Consider the following 20,651-nt stretch of genomic DNA (forward strand, 5'->3'; position numbering starts at 1 on the left):
CTTTCTTCTTGCCACTCTTCCATAAAGGCCAGATTTGTGCAATATACAACTAATTGTTGTCCTATGGACAGAGTCTCCCACCTCAGCTGTAGATCTCTGCAGTTCATCCAGAGTGATCATGGGCCTCTTGGCTGCATCTCTGATCAGTCTTCTCCTTGTATGAGCTGAAAGTTTAGAGGGACGGCCAGGTCTTGGTAGATTTGCAGTGGTCTGATACTCCTTCCATTTCAATATTATCGCTTGCACAGTGCTCCTTGGGATGTTTAAAGCTTGGGAAATCTTTTTGTATCCAAATCCGGCTTTAAACTTCACAACAGTATCTCGCACCTGCCTGGTGTGTTCCTTGTTCTTCATGATGCTCTCTGCGCTTTTAACGGACCTCTGAGACTATCACAGTGCAGGTGCATTTATACGGAGACTTGATTACACACAGGTGGATTGTATTTATCATCATTAGTCATTTAGGTCAACATTGGATCATTCAGAGATCCTCACTGAACTTCTGGAGAGAGTTTGCTGCACTGAAAGTAAAGGGGCTGAATAATTTTGCACGCCCAATTGTTCAGTTTTGGATTTGTTAAAAAAGTTTTAAATATCCAATAAATGTCGTTCCACTTCATGATTGTGTCCCACTTGTTGTTGATTCTTCACAACAAAATACAGTTTTATATCTTTATGTTTGAAGCCTGAAATGTGGCAAAAGGTCGCAAAGTTCAAGGGGGCCGAATACTTTCGCAAGGCACTGTAACTCCAGTGTATATTTGGCCTTGCGTTTTAGGCTATTGTCCTGCTGAAACGTGGATTTGTCTCTGTGTCTGTTGGAAAGCAGACAACCGGGTTTTCCTTTAGGACTATGCCTGTGCTTAGCTCTATTCCCTTTCTTTTAATCCCAAATAAAACTCCCAAGTCCTTGCCGATGACAAACACACATTCATTAATTTAGCAATTTTATCACACCATAGTGCTATCAGACTTCTGATACCAATGCAGGGTGAAGGAAGGGCCACACAATGTGAACCGCTATCAAAAAATGGTATAGAAAAGTATTTTGTAAATCCAAATTACAGTATTTTGAAAATACAAAATACATTGGATTGTAGTTCAGCCAAGTGTAAGTCAAATGACAAAATACTCAGAATTCAAATAAGTATTTTAAATACATCTAACAGAAACTGTCCATCTTTGCCTGTGGTTTCAGGCTGCCACCTACGCTACACTCTACCTAAACCTAGATATAGAATACATAGAAACCCCCTTATCTAAATGGAATAGTACTGCCTGAATTGGTACTACTTTCTGTGGTAGAGTCAAAAAAGGTGCAAATGAATGTTACAGTATTAGCCCAAGCACGTTCCTGTTGTCAGACTATTTGCGTAATACAAGAAAAGGAGTTAATGGTGGTATTGCAGGAAAATAAGTCCTGTGTGTATTCATCCCCCTCAGCCCACAGTGTCCTGGTGTGCCTGAGGTCAGAAATAGCCCAGTGGGTAACCGGTGTCCTGAAAAGACCCAAGATGGACGCCATGGTCTGGTCTGTAGGGAGCCACTGATGTGTGTAAACCAGCACAGGAGCACCTGGTTAAACAGCAGTATGGGATTGGGGTGGGAGTGAGCACTACTTTGCTGCTGGCCTAGTCCTCATTGTCACTAATAGCCCACCACTCTCAAATAGTTTTAATTAATCTAGGGTTCAACGCCATATAGGCTGCATTTACACAGGCAGCCCAATTCTGATCTTTTTTTTCCCCCCCACTAATTGGTCTTTTGACCAATCACATCAGATCTTTTTCATAGCTGATCTGATTGGTCAAAAGACAGATTAGTGAAAAAAATAACAGAATTGGGCTGCCTGTGTAAACACAGCCATCATACTTTATGGTGTGTTCTTGATCTTTTGCAACATGAAGGTAAAATGAGTGAAAGAAGAGCATCCAGAAAACAAGGATTATAACCAGCTAACTAACAGTGACTCTGAAACCACCAAACCAGAAAACAGGCCAACAGGCAGGTAGTGGAGAAACATCAGTAACACGACTCTTCCCCTTTTGACTGTTTACTGTTTAGAAGTCTGGGGTTAGTTTAACCACATTCCACGACATGTTTCCACAACTTTGACTGTGTTGTGTAGGCTACTAGTTATATTGGCCTATTTAGTGTCACATACTGGAATCCATAGCAGATGGACCGAAAACAATGACCAACCAAAGATGATTATCTATCTGCAAGCAACTACCCAAATAAAGTGAGACTGACTTGGCTTAGCTCTGATGTTAGTGTTTGATATTAGCCTCTCAGATCCGTTTGAGGAAGTGGAGAGTGGAAAACTGTTTATGTACTCAATGTGGAGCATCGTGGTGGCATTTCCTAGCAACCATGACATTTCGTGGTTTCTTCTTCCATGTTTGAATTATCATGCGTTTAATTGTTGAATGAGAATGCAGGCAGTTTGAGCGTGCATTGGTTGAGAGTAGTCTACAGCAGTGTCTTTGCTCAAAAATAGACTGTTTCGTTGTTGCCCTTGACAAACACACCTCATTCAACTCATTGAGGGCTTGATGATTAGTTGACAAGTTGAATCAGGTGTGCTTGTCCAGGGTTACAATACAAATGTTCACCGTTGGGGATACTGGAGGACCAGGGTTGAGAAACGCTGGTCAACATAAACTACTGTAACAGATCAAGAGAACTGCTGCCCCCTGCAGACATTTTCTTGTATTTGCATCAGCATCTAATAAAGACTTATTTTACAAAAGTATACAGTAATGAATTTAAAACAGCCTTATAAACATGCTTAATAGGAACATTACACAGTCACTGCTCTGTTGACCATTTTCCCCCCAATATCTCCGCATAACTTAACTATCAGACTGGTCATGTATGTCAATGTGAAACCTATCTTTTCATAGACAAACACAGGTACCTTCTACTAGCAAAGGGATTGTCTTCTCAGGCACTTACGACGATTGAGAAAGAAAATAAAGCTGCATTTAAACATTGCACATGTCTAGCTCCAATGTCAGACAAAACAATACCAAGCGTTCATATTCAAGTATAATTCAATAAGTACACAACTAAAAATAATAATACGATTCTCACACATGCAACTAGCTGCAGTGTTGGAGTGCTGGGGATGACACAAAGATTCCATGAGTTCCATGTGATTTCTGTAATAGCTTCAGCACACCCTAAACCTGAACCTCGCAGAAAGAACGATCAATTGACGACAGAATGAAATGGCAGTAAAGTGTGAAGCAACTCTGTTTAAAAAAAAAAAAAAACTTTAAAAAAACGACCCAACTTTCTATTTCTGACAGAGTTAAGATCAGACTATATTTTTGGTTTGAGATTTACCACACTGAACATGGATCCATATCTCTAGGGATCAACGGTAAACAAATGTATTTCAGTCCGCGCCTGGATATCTTTATCGGCAATGAATAAGACTTAACAGGGAATTTGACAAACAGTAACCTTTCGTTGTAATCTATTATAAACCTTTGGGAGTCTTATACTCTGTCAGAAAATGAAAGAGACATCAAATCCAGCCCAAGTTTGACATTCAAAATAAAACGGTGAAGCACAACTCCACACATACATACTACAATTGTAAATAAGACTAACATACAGGTAACTGCCAAAATAAAGAAAACACCAACATAAAGAGTCTTAATAGGGAGTTGTCTTAATAGGGCGTTGTGCCACGAGGCAGAACAGCTTCAATGCACCTTGGCATAGATTCTGGAACTCTATTGGAGGGATGCGACATCATTCTTCCACGAGAAATTCCATCATTTGATGTTTTGTTGATGGTGGTGGAAAACACTGTCCCCGGTTGAGATCTGGTGACTGAGACGGCCATATGGTTTACATAGTTTTCATACTCATCAAACCATTCAGGGACCACCCGTGCCCTGTGAATGGGGGCATTGTAATCCTGTAGGGCCACAGCCATGGCAGACAGCATTTTTATACGTGACCCTAAGCAAAGCATGATGGGATGTGAATTGCTTAACCCAGGAACCACACCTGGGTGGAAGCACCTGCTTTTAATATACTTTGGATCCCTCTTTTACTCGCGTTTCCATTATTTTGGCAGTTACCTGTGTCCACATCTGTTGTATACTAACAAATGAGTCTCATTTACATACATACTTTATGTGCGCTTAAACCCAGGACTCACTCTCATCCTGTTTGGGAGGCTATTAAATAGGTGTGCTATCCAGCTACATGAGCAGGCCATCATTCCTCTTCTCTTCTATATTTGTGGGTGAACTTCCTACTTCTCTTCATCCCACCCTCCTCTTTCCTCACCCGTCTGTGGGGGCACCTTCGCCGTGAGTGGGTGGAGAGGAGTGGAAGTATTGTCCCTTTAACTGCAGGTGTCACAGTGTATCCCTTTGCCCTCGGCGTGTGTCACAGTGAAAGTGTTCCCCCTGCACGCGGGGTCAGTAGCGTCCCCGGCCCCCTCTGGACATGGTGAGGGGTAGTGAGACAGAGGAGAGAGAAGATACTTCCCAGTATAAGCTACGAGACAGGAAAAGCTGGTAGAGGATCACCACCGAGATAGCCTGGCATAGAATCACACCGATTGTCACAACCTACAAACAGACACACAAACATCAGCACCAAAAACCTTCCGAATGAGTCAGTATAATATATATATATATATATATATATATCTAGAGTGTCGTCCTCTCACCTTTTCTCTCTGATGCTCGTTGAAGACCACAGAGAGTAGGACCAGCACAGGGTGGCACAGGAACCAGATAAAACAACCCTGAGAAACAAACTAGTGAGACTGGAATAACCAATCTTATAATGCACTGTAGATGGCACTATAAACGCATGGAAAGGGTTACCAGCTATTCTGTGTTGTATTTTTACGCCTACCTTGGCGAAGCTGAGATAGAAGTCTCTCTTGAGGGCACTCCTCTCTGTGCTGATGATGGTGTAGAGCACAGAGGCTAGCAACAAGGCCAGGATGATACGTAGAGATATGAGTAACAGACCCGCTATGCTGCGCTGGGCATGGTAGCTGTGGTGCTCCGTCTCCTCATACTGCTCCCACAGCAGTAGCGCCCCCTAGTTGCCCGGCAGCGACACAGACAGGGAGTCAGTGGAAAGGTATTTAGGTCATTGGTATTGAATGTGTTTTTATTGACTGATCCCAAAAGGGAAATTGAGAGTTAATAGGGGGTTACAGTATTGGTCAGGATAGGGGATGGTGTGGGCAAGGTAGAGGTTAGTGCAAGTAGTATGGGCTACTGTATCCAGTGAGATGGAAGTTAGGGCTTAGTATTTTGGGGTAAGAGATTAAAGGTCATGGATAGGCTGATGAGGCTCTGACCTGTGTGGCGACCCCTCCCATAGCGAGGGCTTTGGAGGCGGGAGAGGAGTCCCACTGGAGAGGTCTGCTCTGGGGCTTCCTGTTCTTGCTCAGGGTCCAGCCCACACACAGACTCAGCAGCATGTACAGCATGGACACCTGGGATACCATGTCACAGACTGCAGCATGGGAGAACAACAACAGGCAACAGTCAGCACAGTCAGCACAGTCACAAAGGAAGAACGAACGACAGTACGAAGAAAGAAGCAAGAGCGACAGAGTGAGAATACAACACTCACACTCTGCCAAGCTGCCCATGATAGGAATGCCCACTCCATCCCTGGCATACCTGTGGAACGATCGGTGTGTGTTTTTACACAGCAAGACTGATATTCACTCATCCAAATATTCTGCAATACAGGATAATCCTGTAATACAGTAACTGATGCAAACCTGAGCAGGGCTGCTGAAAGGTGACTGTAACAATGACTGAGACAGAGTCTCACTCACCTGGCCAGGTGGATGTAGTTGAAGAGGGCAGAGATCCCCTGTAGGGCCAAGGCTGTGGAGAGCACCTTCAGCACAGTTTGCATGGGCCCACCCTTTCTCAGGGCCATCCACAGAGGCTGAATGTAGATACAGGATGCCACAAAGTAGGCCAGGATCAGCAGACAGTAGAAACTATGCAGGCCTGGTAGGAGTAGGGGTAGGTAGGAGGGTGGGGTAGGGGGGCAGGGGTAGGTAGGAGGGTGGGTCAGGGGGGAACGGGGAAGGGAGTAGGGTGGGTCAGGGTGGCAGGGGTAGGTAGGAGGGTAGGTCAGGGTGGCAGGGGTAGGAAGGAGGGTGGGTCAGGGGGGTAGGAAGGAGGGTGGGGTAGGGAGGAGGGCGGGGTAGGAAGGAGGGTGGCTGTGCCTTGGAGAGGCGCTCGTGGCAGCTGAGGTTGTCGATGTCGAAGCCGTCCTCCATCTCCGGGAAGAATAGCAGTCTGGACTCCTTCTCCGTGGCCAGGGGAGCATTCTCCAGCCTGCACACCACCAGACCCCTACCCACTGGGGAAGAGGCAGACAGAGGGAGGGAGAGAGAGACAAGAGAGGGTGTGAGAGAAGAAGAGGTAGTGGAAGTAGAGGGGAGGAGAGAGAGAAAGGGGGAATGAGGGAAGAGATCTGACAGGACACTAAATCCACCTTTCAGAGGATTGGGTTTCATTCGAACCTACAGAATATGCAGACCGTCTGTGATAAAGGAAGGAGATCTATTGATTCTAATGTACTGCCTGGCTATCACATTTGGCAACATGTCATTCTGTTCCCGGGTACAACATTGCCGATGCTCATGGGTCTGGAATAATGTAAGACTGAACCAACCTATTATCAAGACACTGCATAGACCTATGTGATTTGATCTTTGAACCCAACTCAACAAACATATTCCCACGATTTCCCGTTTAAGATTGCGATGCACACAGAAAAATACTTTGAGACAATGATGCATAACACCATGCAAGAGATTAACACTTTCCAGACTAAGAGAACATGATCTGTTGCTTCCGTATGTACACTAGCATTGCAACTATAGTCTATATAAAACATCCAATAATAAAACGCATCACGTCATCTTGGTGCGTTGGTAACCATCCACACAAGCCTCCCTCCAGAATTTGTCGCTAGCTTCAGACTGCTACACCTACCGTTGTACATGAATTGTGTGATGTACTGTCCATTCTGCTCTCTGGCTGCATCGCTCTTGAAAACTCCCGACACAGTTTTTCCAAATGTAGCTGGAATGCATAGTAAATAGGCTGTAAGTGTGAACATTAACGGATACATTGTCTCCTAAAAGCGACTTATCAAATTAGATATAAAGAAGATGATTGTACGACAACAATGAATGGTCTTGTCAAAAAGGGTGAGTTCCATCTGCACTGAAAGTTTGATTGATTTAGGTTTTACCTAATCATAAAAGGACCTCTGCCTACGTTAAATCTGTAAGCCAATCAGAGAGCGATTAAAGGGTGGGCACCAAAACGGACCAACTCAACGCAGGCCTCTGTTACGTGTCAACATTGCCATAAAGCGACATATAACTGTCGCAAAAGTTGCACATTACATTTAGCTGGTGTGGTTTGTACAGTATCAGCTGCTTCTGACATGAACTAGTGACAACACAAACATCTGAGTAATGTTATCTAACTGTTCGTTAACGTGTTGTCGATGTGCTTCGCTTTAGAATGGCCTCAATCACTTAAAATCAGTTCCCGCATATAGTTTATGAGATTATCTCTTGTTTGCTCAACTATAAAACACTCCAGCACAGGTAAACTAGTTAGCTAGCTAAATTGGGCATAATTTATGTCACTAGGAGAGTGCCTTTGGGCTTCAATGAAAACTGAAGATCCAGGAGAAGAGTTGTGAGGAGACATCAACAGGTTGTGCGAGGATGGACTTTGTCAAAACGGTCCTGGTGACTGGAGGGGCAGGTTTCATGTAAGTAACAGTTAGAAAATCATCATCATGACGATCAGTAGTTGAATATACAATGTATGTAAAATATGAGATTTTATTGCATACTATACATGTTTCATCTGTAACTCTTTCCCAATACAGTGGGTCCCATTTTGTCTGCTCCCTAGTCAACAGGCACCCAGATTGGCGTATCATCAACTTTGACAATGTAAGTAGGAGCTAAATGTGCTTTCCTGTAACGACAGATTCAAGCCCTGTTCAAGCTGGGGCCTCTCGTTCCCTTTGCAGCCAAGATGCAACATAGACATTTGACACTGGTCACTTTAATAATGTTTATATACTGTTTTACCCATTTCATATGTATATACTGTATTCTAGTTAAGGCCATCCTATTCAACTATTGCTGTACATAAACTATTCTATCCTACGTATTCTTCAGATATACTGCATATTCTATCCATATACTGTCCACAGTAGTCCAGCTGTCCATATATATTTATACTCCGGACTCCGACATTGCTTGTCCTAATATTTCTATATTTTTTAATACCATTCTTTTACTTTTTAGACTTGTGTGTATTGTTAGATATTACTGCACTGTTGGAGCTAGGAACACAAGGATTTCACTACACCCGCAATAACATCTGCTAAATATGTGTATGTGACCAATACAATTTGATTTGATTTGACAGCACATTTCACTGCACATGTATGTATGTGACAACAAAATAAAAAATGTAAATAAAAAAAAAAAAAAAGTGAAGCTTATACACGCTAACTACTACATTATGTGACTGCAGAATTCCAATTTGTCATCATTTCCTGGGAGTGACTGTCTAACTTTTCCTGGTCCCATACAGCTGGACTACTGTTCCAATCTCAGGAACCTGGAGTCTGTAGAGGAGAATGAGAACTACACCTTTATCAGGGTGAGAGAACTGCCAAGTCCTGCTGTTACATCACTGTATATGGAGTGCCAGTGTCACGAGACAGGGATGTCCTCTCTCCCCTCCTGTTTGCACTGGCAATTGAACTGCTTGCTGAAATAATTAGACAGGACTCAAATGTAACAGGTATCGGTATTGATAAGCATGAATATGAACTAATTTGCTGACGATCTTCTGATATACCTGACTAATATTTTAATCTCAATGTCCCCCTTGTTCAAAATATTTTTTGGAATACTCAAAAATCTCAGGATATGAAATTAACGGTGAAAAAAATGCAATAATGGCAATTAGAAAAATAATAACTCATGAACTACAGCAATCCTTTGTGGACCACAAAAAAATATGAAATACTTAGGATGCTTAATAAGTGACAAAAAACAACAAATATATAAAGTTGACTTCATTCCATTACTCAATAACATGAAAGCAGATCTAATTAAACGGAACAATCTCCCCATAAATCTTACAGATAGAATAACCCTCTTTAAAATGGCATGGCTCCCAAAGTTTTTATATTTTACTGAACAAAAATATGAACGCAACAACTTCAAAGATTTTGCTGAGTTAGAGTTCATGTAAGGAAATCATTCAATTGAAATGAATTCATTAGACCCGAATCTATGGATTTCACATGACTGTGAGTACAGATATGCATCTGTTGGTCAGAAAACCAGTCAGTATCATGTGTGACCATCATTTGCCTCATGCAGCATGACACAAAGTCTTCACAAAGAGTTGATCAGGCTGTTGATTTTAGCCTGTGGAATGTTGTCCCACTCCTCTTCAATGGTTGTGTGAAGTTGCTGGATATTGGCGACAACTGGAACATGCTGTCGTACACGTCGATCCAGAGTACCCAAACATGCAAACATTCTCTGCATACCATGCAGGCCATGGAAGAACTTGGAAATGTTTTGCTTCCTGGAATTTTGTACAGATCCTTGCGACATGGGGCCATGCATTGGACTCCATAGTGGCGCAGTGGTCTAAGGCACTGCATCTCAGTGCAAGAGGCAGTCCCTGGTTTGAATACAGGCTGTATCACATCTGGCCGTGATTGGGAGTCCCATATCTCAGGATATGCACAACCTTGGATCATTGCTATTCTAACTTCCGCGACGCATATAAGGCCCTGCCCCGCTCTCCTTTCGGAAAAGCTAACCACGACTCCATTTTGTTGATCCCGGCCTACAGACAGAAACTAAAACAAGAAGCTCCCGCGCTGAGGTCTGTTCAACGCTGGTCCGGCCAATCTGATTCCACACTCCAAGACTGCTTCCATCACGTGGACTGGGATATGTTTGGTATTACATCAAACAACAACATTGACGAATACGCTGATTCGGTGAGCGAGTTCATTAGAACGTGCGTTGAAGATGTTGTTCCCATAGCAACAATTAAAACATTCCCAAACCAGAAACCGTGGATTAATGGCAGCATTCGCGTGACACTGAAAGCGCGAACCACTGCTTTTAATCAGGGCAAGGTGACCGGAAACATGACCGAATACAAACAGTGTAGCTATTCCCTCCGCAAGGCAATCAAACAAGCTAAGCGTCAGTATAGAGACAAAGTAGAATCTCAATTCAACGGCTCATACACAAGAGGTATGTGGCAGGGTCTACAGTCAATCACGGATTACAAAAAGAAAACCAGCCCCGTCACGGACCAGGATGTCTTGCTCCCAGGCAGACTAAATAACTTTTTTGCCCGCTTTGAGGACAATACAGTGCCACTGACACGGCCCGCAACCAAAACATGCAGATTCTCCTTCACTGCTGCCGACGTGAGGAAAACATATAAACGTGTTAACCCTCGCAAGGCTGCAGGCCCAGACGGCATCCCCAGCCGCGCCCTCAGAGCATGCGCAGACCAGCTGGCTGGAGTGTTTACGGACATATTAAATCAATCCCTATCCCAGTCTGTTGTTCCCACATGCTTCAAGAGGGCCACCATTGTTTCTGTTCCCAAGAAAGCTAAGGTAACTGAGCTAAAATACTACCGCCCCGTAGCACTCACTTCCGTCATCATGAAGTGCTTTGAGAGACGAGTCAAGGACCATATCACCTCCACCCTACCTGACACCCTAGACCCACTCCAATTTGCTTACCGCCCAAATAGGTCCACAGACGATGCAATCTCAACCACACTGCACACTGCCCTAACCCATCTGGACAAGAGGAATACCTATGTGAGAATGCTGTTCATCGACTACAGCTCAGCATTTAACACCATAGTGCCCTCCAAGCTCGTCATCAAGCTCGAAACCCTGGGTCTCGACCCCGCCCTGTGCAACTGGGTACTGGACTTCCTGACGGGCCGCCCCCAGGTGGTGAGGGTAGGCAACAACATCTCCACCCCGCTGATCCTCAACACTGGGGCCCCACAAGGGTGCGTTCTGAGCCCTCTCCTGTACTCCCTGTTCACCCACGACTGCGTGGCCATTCATGCCTCCAACTCAATCATCAAGTTTGCGGACGACACAACAGTGGTAGGCTTGATTACCAACAGCGACGAGACGGCCTACAGGGAGGAGGTGAGGGCCCTCGGAGTGTGGTGTCAGGAAAATAACCTCACACACAACGTCAACAAAACTAAGGAGATGATTGTGGACTTCAGGAAACAGCAGAGGGAACACCCCCCTGATCCACATCGATGGAACAGTAGTGGAGAGGGTAGTAAGTTTTAAGTTCCTCGGCGTACACATCACAGACAAACTGAATTGGTCCACCCACACAGACAGCATCGAGAAGAAGGCGCAGCAGCGCCTCTTCAACCTCAGGAGGCTGAAGAAATTTGGCTTGTCACCAAAAGCACTCACAAACTTCTACAGATGCACAATCGAGAGCATCCTGTCGGGCTGTATCACCGCCTGGTACGGCAACTGCTCCGCCCACAACCGTAAGGCTCTCCAGAGGGTAGTGAGGTCTGCACAACGCATCACCGGGGTCAAACTACCTGCCCTCCAGGACACCTACACCACCCGATGTCACAGGAAGGCCATAAAGATCATCAAGGACAACAACCACCCGAGCCACTGCCTGTTCACCCCGCTATCATCCAGAAGGTGAGGCCAGTACAGGTGCATCAAAGCAGGGACCGAGAGACTGAAAAACAGCTTCTATCTCAAGGCCATCAGACTGTTAAACAGCCACCACTAACATTGAGTGGCTGCTGCCAACACACTCACTCAACTCCAGCCACTTTAATAATGGGAAATGATGTAAAATATATCACTAGCCACTTTAAACAATGCTACCTAATATAATGTTTACATACCCTACATTATTCATCTCATATGTATACGTATATACTGTACTCTATATCATCTACTGCATCTTTATGTAATACATGTATCACTAGCCACTTTAACTATGCCACTTTGTTTACATACTCATCTCATATGTATATACTGTACTCAATACCATCTACTGTATCTTGCCTATGCCGCTCTGTACCATCACTCATTCATATATCTTTATGTACATATTCTTTATCCCCTTACACTTGTGTCTATAAGGTAGTAGTTTTGGAATTGTTAGCTAGATTACTTGTTGGTTATTACTGCATTGTCGGAACTAGAAGCACAAGCATTTCGCTACACTCGCATTAACATCTGCTAACCATGTGTATGTGACAAATAAAAATTTGATTTGATTGATTTGACAATTTTCCCAGTGTCGTCCGGGTTTGGCCGGGGTAGGCCGTTAATTGTAAATAAGAATTTGTTCCTAACTGACTTGCCTAGTTAAATAAAGGTACAAATAAAATCAAAATGATCATACTGAAATATGAGGTGATGGCGGCGGATGAATGGCACGACAATGGGCCTCAAGATCTTGTCAAGGTGTCTCTGTGCATTAAAATTGCCATTAATAAAATGCTATTTTGTTTGTAGTTTATGCCTGCCCATGCCATAATCCCACCGCCACCCATGGGGCACTCTGTTCACAATGTTGACATCAGCAAACCACTCACCCACACGACTCCATACATGTGGTCTGCAGTTGAGGCCAGTTGGACGTATTAACAAATTCTCTAAAATAACATTAGAGGCGACTTAGCATAGAGAAATGAACATTCAATTATCTGGCAACAGCTCTGGTGGACAGTCCTGCAGTCAGCCTGCCAATTGCATGCTCCCTCAACATCTGTGGCATTGTGTTGTGTGACAAAACTGCACAATTTAGAGTGGCTTTTAATTGTCTCCAGCACAAGGTGCACCTGTGTAATAACCATGCTGTTTAATCAGCTTCTTAAAATGTCACACATGTCAGGTGGATTATCTTGGCAAAGGAGAAATGCTCTCTAACAGGGATGTAAACAAATGTGTGCACAACATTCAAGAGAAAAAAGCTTTTTGTGGGTATGGAAAATTTCTCTGATCTTTTATTTCAGCTCATGAAGCATGGGACCAACACTTTACATACATATTTTTTTTTGTTCTGTGCATTTCCAGTTATATACCAATTACCCCAATGAAGACATTATTTACAAATGTATACTCGGCCATAACAGACTTCATGTGGGCAAATACCACTGAATAAAAAGGATAGTTTATAACATCTTCCTAAGTCTGAGGGTGTTTTATAACTTTCCAGATTTGGAATGGTATCAACTCGCCACCCAAGGCTTTTACTTGCAACATGTTGTTAAATACACTAAAGAGGAACAATGGGTACATATTGTCATGCTCATCCCCAGAATCTTTTTACTTGTCTGTTTTAAAAGCATGCCCCATTCAAGAAATTTAGAACCAGGAACGGATACAGTGGGGAAAAAAAGTATTTAGTCAGCCACCAATTGTGCAAGTTCTCCCACTTAAAAAGATGAGAGAGGCCTGTAATTTTCATCATAGGTACACTTAAACTATGACAGACAAAATGAGGAAAAAAAATCCAGAAAATCACATTGTAGGATTTTTAATGAATTTATTTGCAAATTATGGTGGAAAATAAGTATTTGGTCACCTACAAACAAGCAAGATTTCTGGCTCTCACAGACCTGTAACTTCTTCTTTAATAGGCTCCTCTGTCCTCCACTCGTTACCTGTATTAATGGCACCTGTTTGAACTTGTTATCAGTATAAAAGACACCTGTCCACAACCTCAAACAGTCAGTCACACTCCAAACTCCACTATGGCCAAGACCAAAGAGCTGTCAAAGGACACCAGAAACACAATTGTAGACCTGCACCAGGCTGGGAAGACTGAATCTGCAATAGGTAAGCAGCTTGGTTTGAAGAAATCAACTGTGGGAGCAATTATTAGGAAATGGAAGACATACAAGACCACTGATAATCTCCCTCGATCTGGGGCTCCACGCAAGATCTCACCCCGTGGGGTCAAAATGATCGCAAGAACGGTGAGCAAAAATCACAGAACCACACGGGGGGACCTAGTGAATGACCTGCAGAGAGCTGGGACCAAAGTAACAAAGCCTACCATCAGTAACACACTACGCCGCCAGGGACTCAAATCCTGCAGTGCCAGACGTGTCCCCCTGCTTAAGCCAGTACATGTCCAGGCCCGTCTGAAGTTTGCTAGAGAGCATTTGGATGATCCAGAAGAAGATTGGGAGAATGTCATATGGTCAGATGAAACCAAAATATAACTTTTGGGTAAAAACTCAACTCGTCGTGTTTGGAGGACAAAGAATGCTGAGTTGCATCCAAAGAACACCATACCTACTGTGAAGCATGGGGGTGGAAACATCATGCTTTGGGGCTGTTTTTCTGCAAAGGGACCAGGACGACTGATCCGTGTAAAGGAAAGAATGAATGGGGCCATGTACCATGTATCGATTTTGAGTGAAAACCTCTTTCCATCAGCAAGGGCATTGAAGATGAAACGTGGCTGGGTCTTTCAGCATGACAATGATCCCAAACCCACCGCCCGGGCAACGAAGGAGGGGCTTCGTAAGAAGCATTTCAAGGTCCTGGAGTGGCCTAGCCAGTCTCCAGATCTCAACCCCATAGAAAATCTTTGGAGGGAGTTGAAAGTCCGTGTTGCCCAGCAACAGCCCCAAAACATCACTGCTCTAGAGGAGATCTGCATGGAGGAATGGGCCAAAATACCAGCAACAGTGTGTGAAAACCTTGTGAAGACTTACAGAAAACGTTTGACCTCTGTCATTGCCAACAAAGGGTATATAACAAAGTATTGAGATAAACTTTTGTTATTGACCAAATACTTATTACACCAAAATTTGCAAATAAATTCATTAAATATCCTACAATGTGATTTTCGGGATTTTTTTCTTCTCATTTTGTCTGTCATAGTTGAAGTGTAAAATTACAGGCCTCTCTCATCTTTTTAAGTGGGAGAACTTGCACAATTGGTGGCTGGCTAAATACTTTTTTGCCCCACTGTATAGCCCTTGGTTCTCTCCAGACCTGACTGCCCTGAGGATAGGAAACTCTGTCACCACCGATAAATCCACTATAATTGAGAACTTCAATAAGCATTTCTCTACGGCTGGCCATGCTTTCCACCCGGCTACCCCTACCCCGGTCAACAGCCCTGCACCCCCCACAGCAACTCGCTCAAGCCTCCCCCATTTCTCCTTCTCTCAAATCCAGTTAGCTGATGTTCTGAAAGAGCTGCAAAATTTGGACCCCTACAAATCAGCCGGGCTAGATAATCTGGACCCTCTCTTTCTAAAATTATCTGCCAAAATTGTTGCAACCCCTATTACTAGCCTGTTCAACCTCTGTTTCGTGTTGTCTGAGATTCCCCAAGATTGGAAAGCAGCTGCGGTCAACCCCCTTTTCAAAGGGGGGGAAACTCTTGACCCAAACTGCTACAGACCTATATCTATCCTACCCTGCCTTTCTAAGGTATTTTAAAGCCAAGTTAACAAACAGATTACCAACCATTTCGAAGCCCACCGTACCTTCTCCGCTATGCAATCTGGTTTCAGAGCTGGTCATGGGTGTACCTCAGCCATGTTCAAGGTCCTAAATGATATCATAACCGCCATCGATAAGAAACAATACTGTGCAGCCGTTTTCATCAACCTGGCTAAGGCTTTCGACTCTGTCAATCACCACATCCTTATCGGCAGACTCAACAGCCTTGGTTTCTCAAATGGTTGCCTCGCCTGGTTCACCAACTACTTCTCCGATAGAGTTCAGTGTGTCAAATCGGAGGGTCTGTTATCCGGGCCTCTGGCAGTCTCTATGGGGGTGCCACAGGGTTTAATTCTTGGGCCGACTCTCTTCTCTGTATACATCAATGATGTCGCTCTTGCTGCTGGTGAGTCTCTGATCCACCTCTACGCAGACGACACCATTCTGTATACTTCTGGCCCTTCTTTGGACACTGTGTTATTAACTACCCTCCAGACGAGCTTCAATGCCATACAACTCTCCTTCCGTGGCCTCCAACTGCTCTTAAATACAAGTAAAACTAATGCATGCTCTTCAACCGATCGCTGCCCGCACCTGCCCGCCCATCCAGCATCTCTACTCTGGATGGTTCTGATTTAGAATATGTGGACAACTACAAATACCTAGGTGTCTGGTTAGACTGTAAACGCTCCTTCCAGACTCACATCAAACATCTCCAATCCAAAATTAAGTCTAGAATTGGCTTCCTATTTCGCAAAAACAAAGCATCCTTCACTCATGCTGCCAAACACACCCTCGTGAAACTGACCATCCTACCGATCCTTGACTTCGGTGATGTCATTTACAAAATAGCCTCAAACACTCTACTCAACAAATTGGATGCAGTCTATCACAGTGCCATCCGTTTTGTCACCACAGCCCCATATACTACCCACCACTGCGACCTGTACGCTCTCGTTGGCTGGCCCTCGCTTCATACTCGTCGCCAAACCCACTGGCTCTAGGTCATCTACCAGACCCTGCTAGGTAAAGCCGTGCCTTATCTCAGTTCGCTGGTCACCATAGCAGCACCCACCCGTAGCACGCGCTCCAGCAGGTATATCTCACTGGTCACCCCCAAAGCCAATTCCTCCTTTGGCCGCTTCTCCTTCCAGTTCTCTACTGCCAATGACTGGAACAGACTACAAAAATCACTGAAACTGGAGACACTTATCTCCCTCACTAGCTTTAAGCATCAGCTGCCAGAGCAGCTCACAGATCACTGCACCTGTACATAGCCCATCTGTAAATAGCCCAAACAACTACCTCATCCCCTACTGTATTTATTTATTTATCTTGCTCCTTTGCACCCCAGTATTTCTACTTTGCACATTAATCTACTGCACATCTACCATTCCAGTGTTTAATTGCTATATTGTATTTACTTCACCACCATGGCCTATATATTGCCTTACCTCCCTTATCTCACCTCATTTGCACACACTGTATATAGACTTGTTTTTCTACTGTATTATTGACGGTATGCTTGTTTACTCCATGTGTTGAGTAAACAAACAACAGACTGTGTTGTTGTATGTGTCGAAATGCTTTGCTTTATCTTGGCCAGGTCGCAGTTGTAAATTAGAACTTGTTCTCAACTTGCCTACCTGGTTAAATAAAGGTAATATATGTATATATTTAATATCTCAAAATTTTGACCTGAAAGCTTTTTGACATCTGAGCAATATTGAGGGAATCCTATTTGATTCAAGAAAATATACTCATATGAAAGGTAATATATACAAAACCTTGCACCAAAAAAAAGCCTATTGAACTAACAAGGTCTTAGAAAAAAAGATATATAAACTATTGGAACCAAGACTTAAAAATAACTGATATTGGCACAAGATGGAGTGTTGGAACATAACAAACAAAATTACAGTTATTGACAATATACGCTTAATCCAGTATAAACTAATGTATACAATACAAGAGACGAAATTCACAAATTCTACAGCACAACGGCAGAGTAATGTCTTAAGTGTAGAACTAACAATGACTCAATAATTCATGAATTCTAGGAGTGCTATGGTCCAAAAGTTTTGTGTGGAGTTGGAAAGATAGTTGTCAGAAGTTGTACAATGTAAGTTTACTTTTAATCCGTCTTTCTGCATATTTCAAGACATGGCATATAGGGGTGCGGTCAGATACAGAATGGGTTGGGCAATTATATTGAATAAACTATTACTTAAATACTGCCAGTATAATGATACTCCAACGTTAAGAGAATGGAAGAATTAAATGCTTTATTATTTAAATATTGAAAAAATCTGTCTAGGACAGAAACAAAAGAACACAATTTGAAGTCATATGGGGCAAAGTCTTAAAAGCGATACAAGCAACATATTGTGTGGTTACGGTGGGAACATTTGGGTCTGAGTACGTATGGTGTGATTAATGTTTGGGGAATGTTAAGTTGTTTATTGTTTTTTGTCTATTGTTTATGTTTATTGTAAAAAAAAAATCTAAAAATTCATAAAGGCTGTTAGCTTGAATATGTGTCATGGTTTGTCCCTTTTCTTTAACAGGGGGATATATGCAATCCACGCTTGTTAAAACACATGTTTTCCACAGAAAACATCGATATCATCTTTCACTTTGCGGCTCAAACACATGTTGGTAAGAAATTACGTTTTACTGTTTAGATTGTGTTGTTACCATGCCAAAACAATCAAAGGCATTGTTGACAACACTCAGTGACCCACAGAGCAAGACATTCATCCATATGTTTCTGTGCCCCTTTTTCAGAGACATCCTTCGTATGGCCGTCCAGATACCACATGGTGAACGTGGAGGGGACAAGGGTGCTACTGAAAGAAGCTTTTGAGGCCAAGGTGGAAAAGTTTATTTACATTAGTACAGATGAGGTGTATGGAGAGAGTCTGTATAAGGTCAGTCCACTCATATCATTTTCACTGATATCCTGACATAAATATCACAACTTGTTGTAAGGTGTATGGAGAGAGTCTGTATAAGGTCAGTCCACTCATATCCTTTTCACTGTTATCCTGACATAAATATCACAACTTGTTGTAAGGTGTATGGAGAGAGTCTGTATAAGGTCAGTCCACTCATATCCTTTTCACTGTTATCCTGACATAAATATCATAACTTGTTGTAAGGTGTATGGAGAGAGTCTGTATAAGGTGAGTCCACTCATATCATTTTCACTGTTATCCTGACATAAATATCATAACTTGTTGTAAGGTGTATGCCACATTTACATTTGAACTCCAAGTTGAGTGCCACTTCTCAACTTATTTTGCCACTTAAGGTTCTTTGTCTGCAGTACTGTCGGTCCCTGGTGTTAAATGCGGTCACTTTTACCCCCATGCAGGAATTAGATGAAACCAGCCCAAGAAGACCCAACAACCCATACTCTGTGTCTAAAGCAGCTGCTGAGTGTCTTGTATTGTCCTACAGGGAGAGACACAAGGTAGTAAATACTGTCACCAGACATACCACAATTATTACCAAGTTTTTCTGTGAGGAATGTACACATTTTTGTATTAATATTTGTTTTTTTCTTTCAGTTTCCTGTTATAATAACAAGGAGCAATAATGTATATGGACCCAGACAGTACTTGGAGAAGGTCAATATAGTATCTATATTCTATATCAGTGGTTCCCAACCTTTTTCGGTTACTGTACCACCAACCGAATTTTACTCTGCCCGGAGTACCTCTGAAGTACCCTCTGTGTATTCTACCAGTAACCAACCCTATGGTTTCATGAGTCTTCTCAAGTACCCCTAGTGGTCCTAGTACCCCTGGCTGTGAACCAGTTCTATATATTTCTGTTGTGTGTCTGGTCTTTTAAGATGTCTCAACAAATGTTTGTTTTTTACCCCCAGGTCATTCCAAAATTCGTGTCCTTCCTTCAGCTGAACAAAAAATGGTAAATACTTCAACTTTAAGAGAGCACTGACATCATCCCAGACTGGGCATCTTTTACTTCATATGTTATTGTTTCAAATAAAGCCTACATATCCCATGCTTTCTTTGCCACAGTACCATCCAAGGGACCAGCCCTCAATCTCGCCACTTCCTGTACGTGGATGATGCCGTTGAAGCATTCCACACCATCCTGGAGAGGGGGACAGTGGGAGAAACCTACAACATCGGGACCGACTTCGAAATATCCATCATTCAACTAGCCAGAGAACTTATCAAGATGGTAGGTGAAGTGTGTGCCTGGTCACACTGTAGTCCTCTTTACTGAGCCACTGAAAGACATCTGCTAATAGTGTGTGTTACAGGTCAGGCATGTACCTGATGCAGAACTGGACGACTGGCTGGAGTTTGTGCCTGACCGGTGAGTGAAGTATAAGGGGATCCCACTAAACACTTTTCAGAGCCTTTACTTCCTTTGAGCATGTCTTTGCCATGGAAACCAGTGTGAGAAAGGCAGGCTGTGTGATTGGCTCCTAAGACACTGACATTGTTGAACCTCTCACCCACCCAAGGCCAGTGGTTGACCTGAGGTACCCTGTGAACTGTGAGAAGCTGTGGAGGCTGGGCTGGAAGCCTGCAGTGTCATGGGCAGAGGGTATCAGAAGAACAGGTACAGTACATGAACACATTACTCTATGGATTCCTTAGATTGACTTTCATATAGTTTAGCACAAAGGGTGAAGCTCTAAAGTGTCCTCTCCATTTGTTTTTCAGTCAAATGGTACCAAGAGAATCCAGACTTCTGGCCAGATGTCAAACCAGAAGACCAACCAATTACCTTTGAGCCCAATACCAGAGACCAATAAGCACATAGATCCTGTGTTCCTGGAGAGCAACAGGGTGTGCTGGCTTTTGTTCCAGACCTGGTTCAATTAATCAGTCTTAATTAGGGTTGTTGACCTCCACTAGTCAGCTCAATCACTGTGGGTGTGCAAGGGAACACTTATTTTTGTAAATGTTTTACTAATGAAGGTCGAATGTAATATTCATCATAGTCAATAAATAACTTTATAGCGCAGGCTTGAATGTTGAATATTAAACTCCGGATATGCAAAGATAAAATACAAAAGT

General features: G+C 43.2%; 1 protein-coding gene and 1 pseudogene across 2 annotated transcripts; one reads left to right on the forward strand and one right to left on the reverse strand.

Annotated features, from left to right (window-relative positions):
* Nucleotides 1–4,309: 4,309 nt before the first annotated feature.
* On the reverse strand, nt 4,310–7,230 carry LOC139373056 (integral membrane protein GPR180-like; annotated as a pseudogene).
* A 181-nt stretch (nt 7,231–7,411) lies between these two features.
* On the forward strand, nt 7,412–20,596 carry LOC139373059 (dTDP-D-glucose 4,6-dehydratase-like). Of its 2 annotated transcripts, none has more exons than XM_071113100.1 (12): nt 7,412–7,809; nt 7,930–7,996; nt 8,649–8,717; nt 18,156–18,246; nt 18,376–18,518; nt 18,965–19,063; nt 19,161–19,220; nt 19,481–19,524; nt 19,638–19,803; nt 19,886–19,941; nt 20,093–20,190; nt 20,295–20,596. In XM_071113100.1, exons 1-12 carry the CDS (start codon nt 7,763–7,765, stop codon nt 20,384–20,386), a joined length of 1,032 nt encoding a protein of 343 aa, XP_070969201.1. In that variant the 5' UTR covers nt 7,412–7,762; the 3' UTR covers nt 20,387–20,596. The 2 variants fall into 2 exon arrangements, with proteins under 2 accessions (XP_070969201.1, XP_070969202.1); XM_071113101.1 differs by having other exon boundaries at nt 18,376–18,461.
* Nucleotides 20,597–20,651: the final 55 nt, after the last annotated feature.

The sequence above is a fragment of the Oncorhynchus clarkii genome, chromosome 18 (genome assembly GCF_045791955.1).
Source record: "Oncorhynchus clarkii lewisi isolate Uvic-CL-2024 chromosome 18, UVic_Ocla_1.0, whole genome shotgun sequence".
Lineage (NCBI taxonomy): Eukaryota > Metazoa > Chordata > Actinopteri > Salmoniformes > Salmonidae > Oncorhynchus > Oncorhynchus clarkii.

Excerpts from the sequence above, each read along its gene's own strand:
- LOC139373059 (XM_071113100.1), top strand. The coding sequence starts at position 7,763 with ATGGACTTTGTCAAAACGGTCCTGGTGACTGGAGGGGCAGGTTTCAT. Across the intron at positions 7,810-7,929 it reads ACTGGAGGGGCAGGTTTCAT|TGGGTCCCATTTTGTCTGCT; the intron begins GTAAGTAACAGT and ends TTCCCAATACAG. Across the intron at positions 18,519-18,964 it reads ATGGAGAGAGTCTGTATAAG|GAATTAGATGAAACCAGCCC; the intron begins GTCAGTCCACTC and ends ACCCCCATGCAG.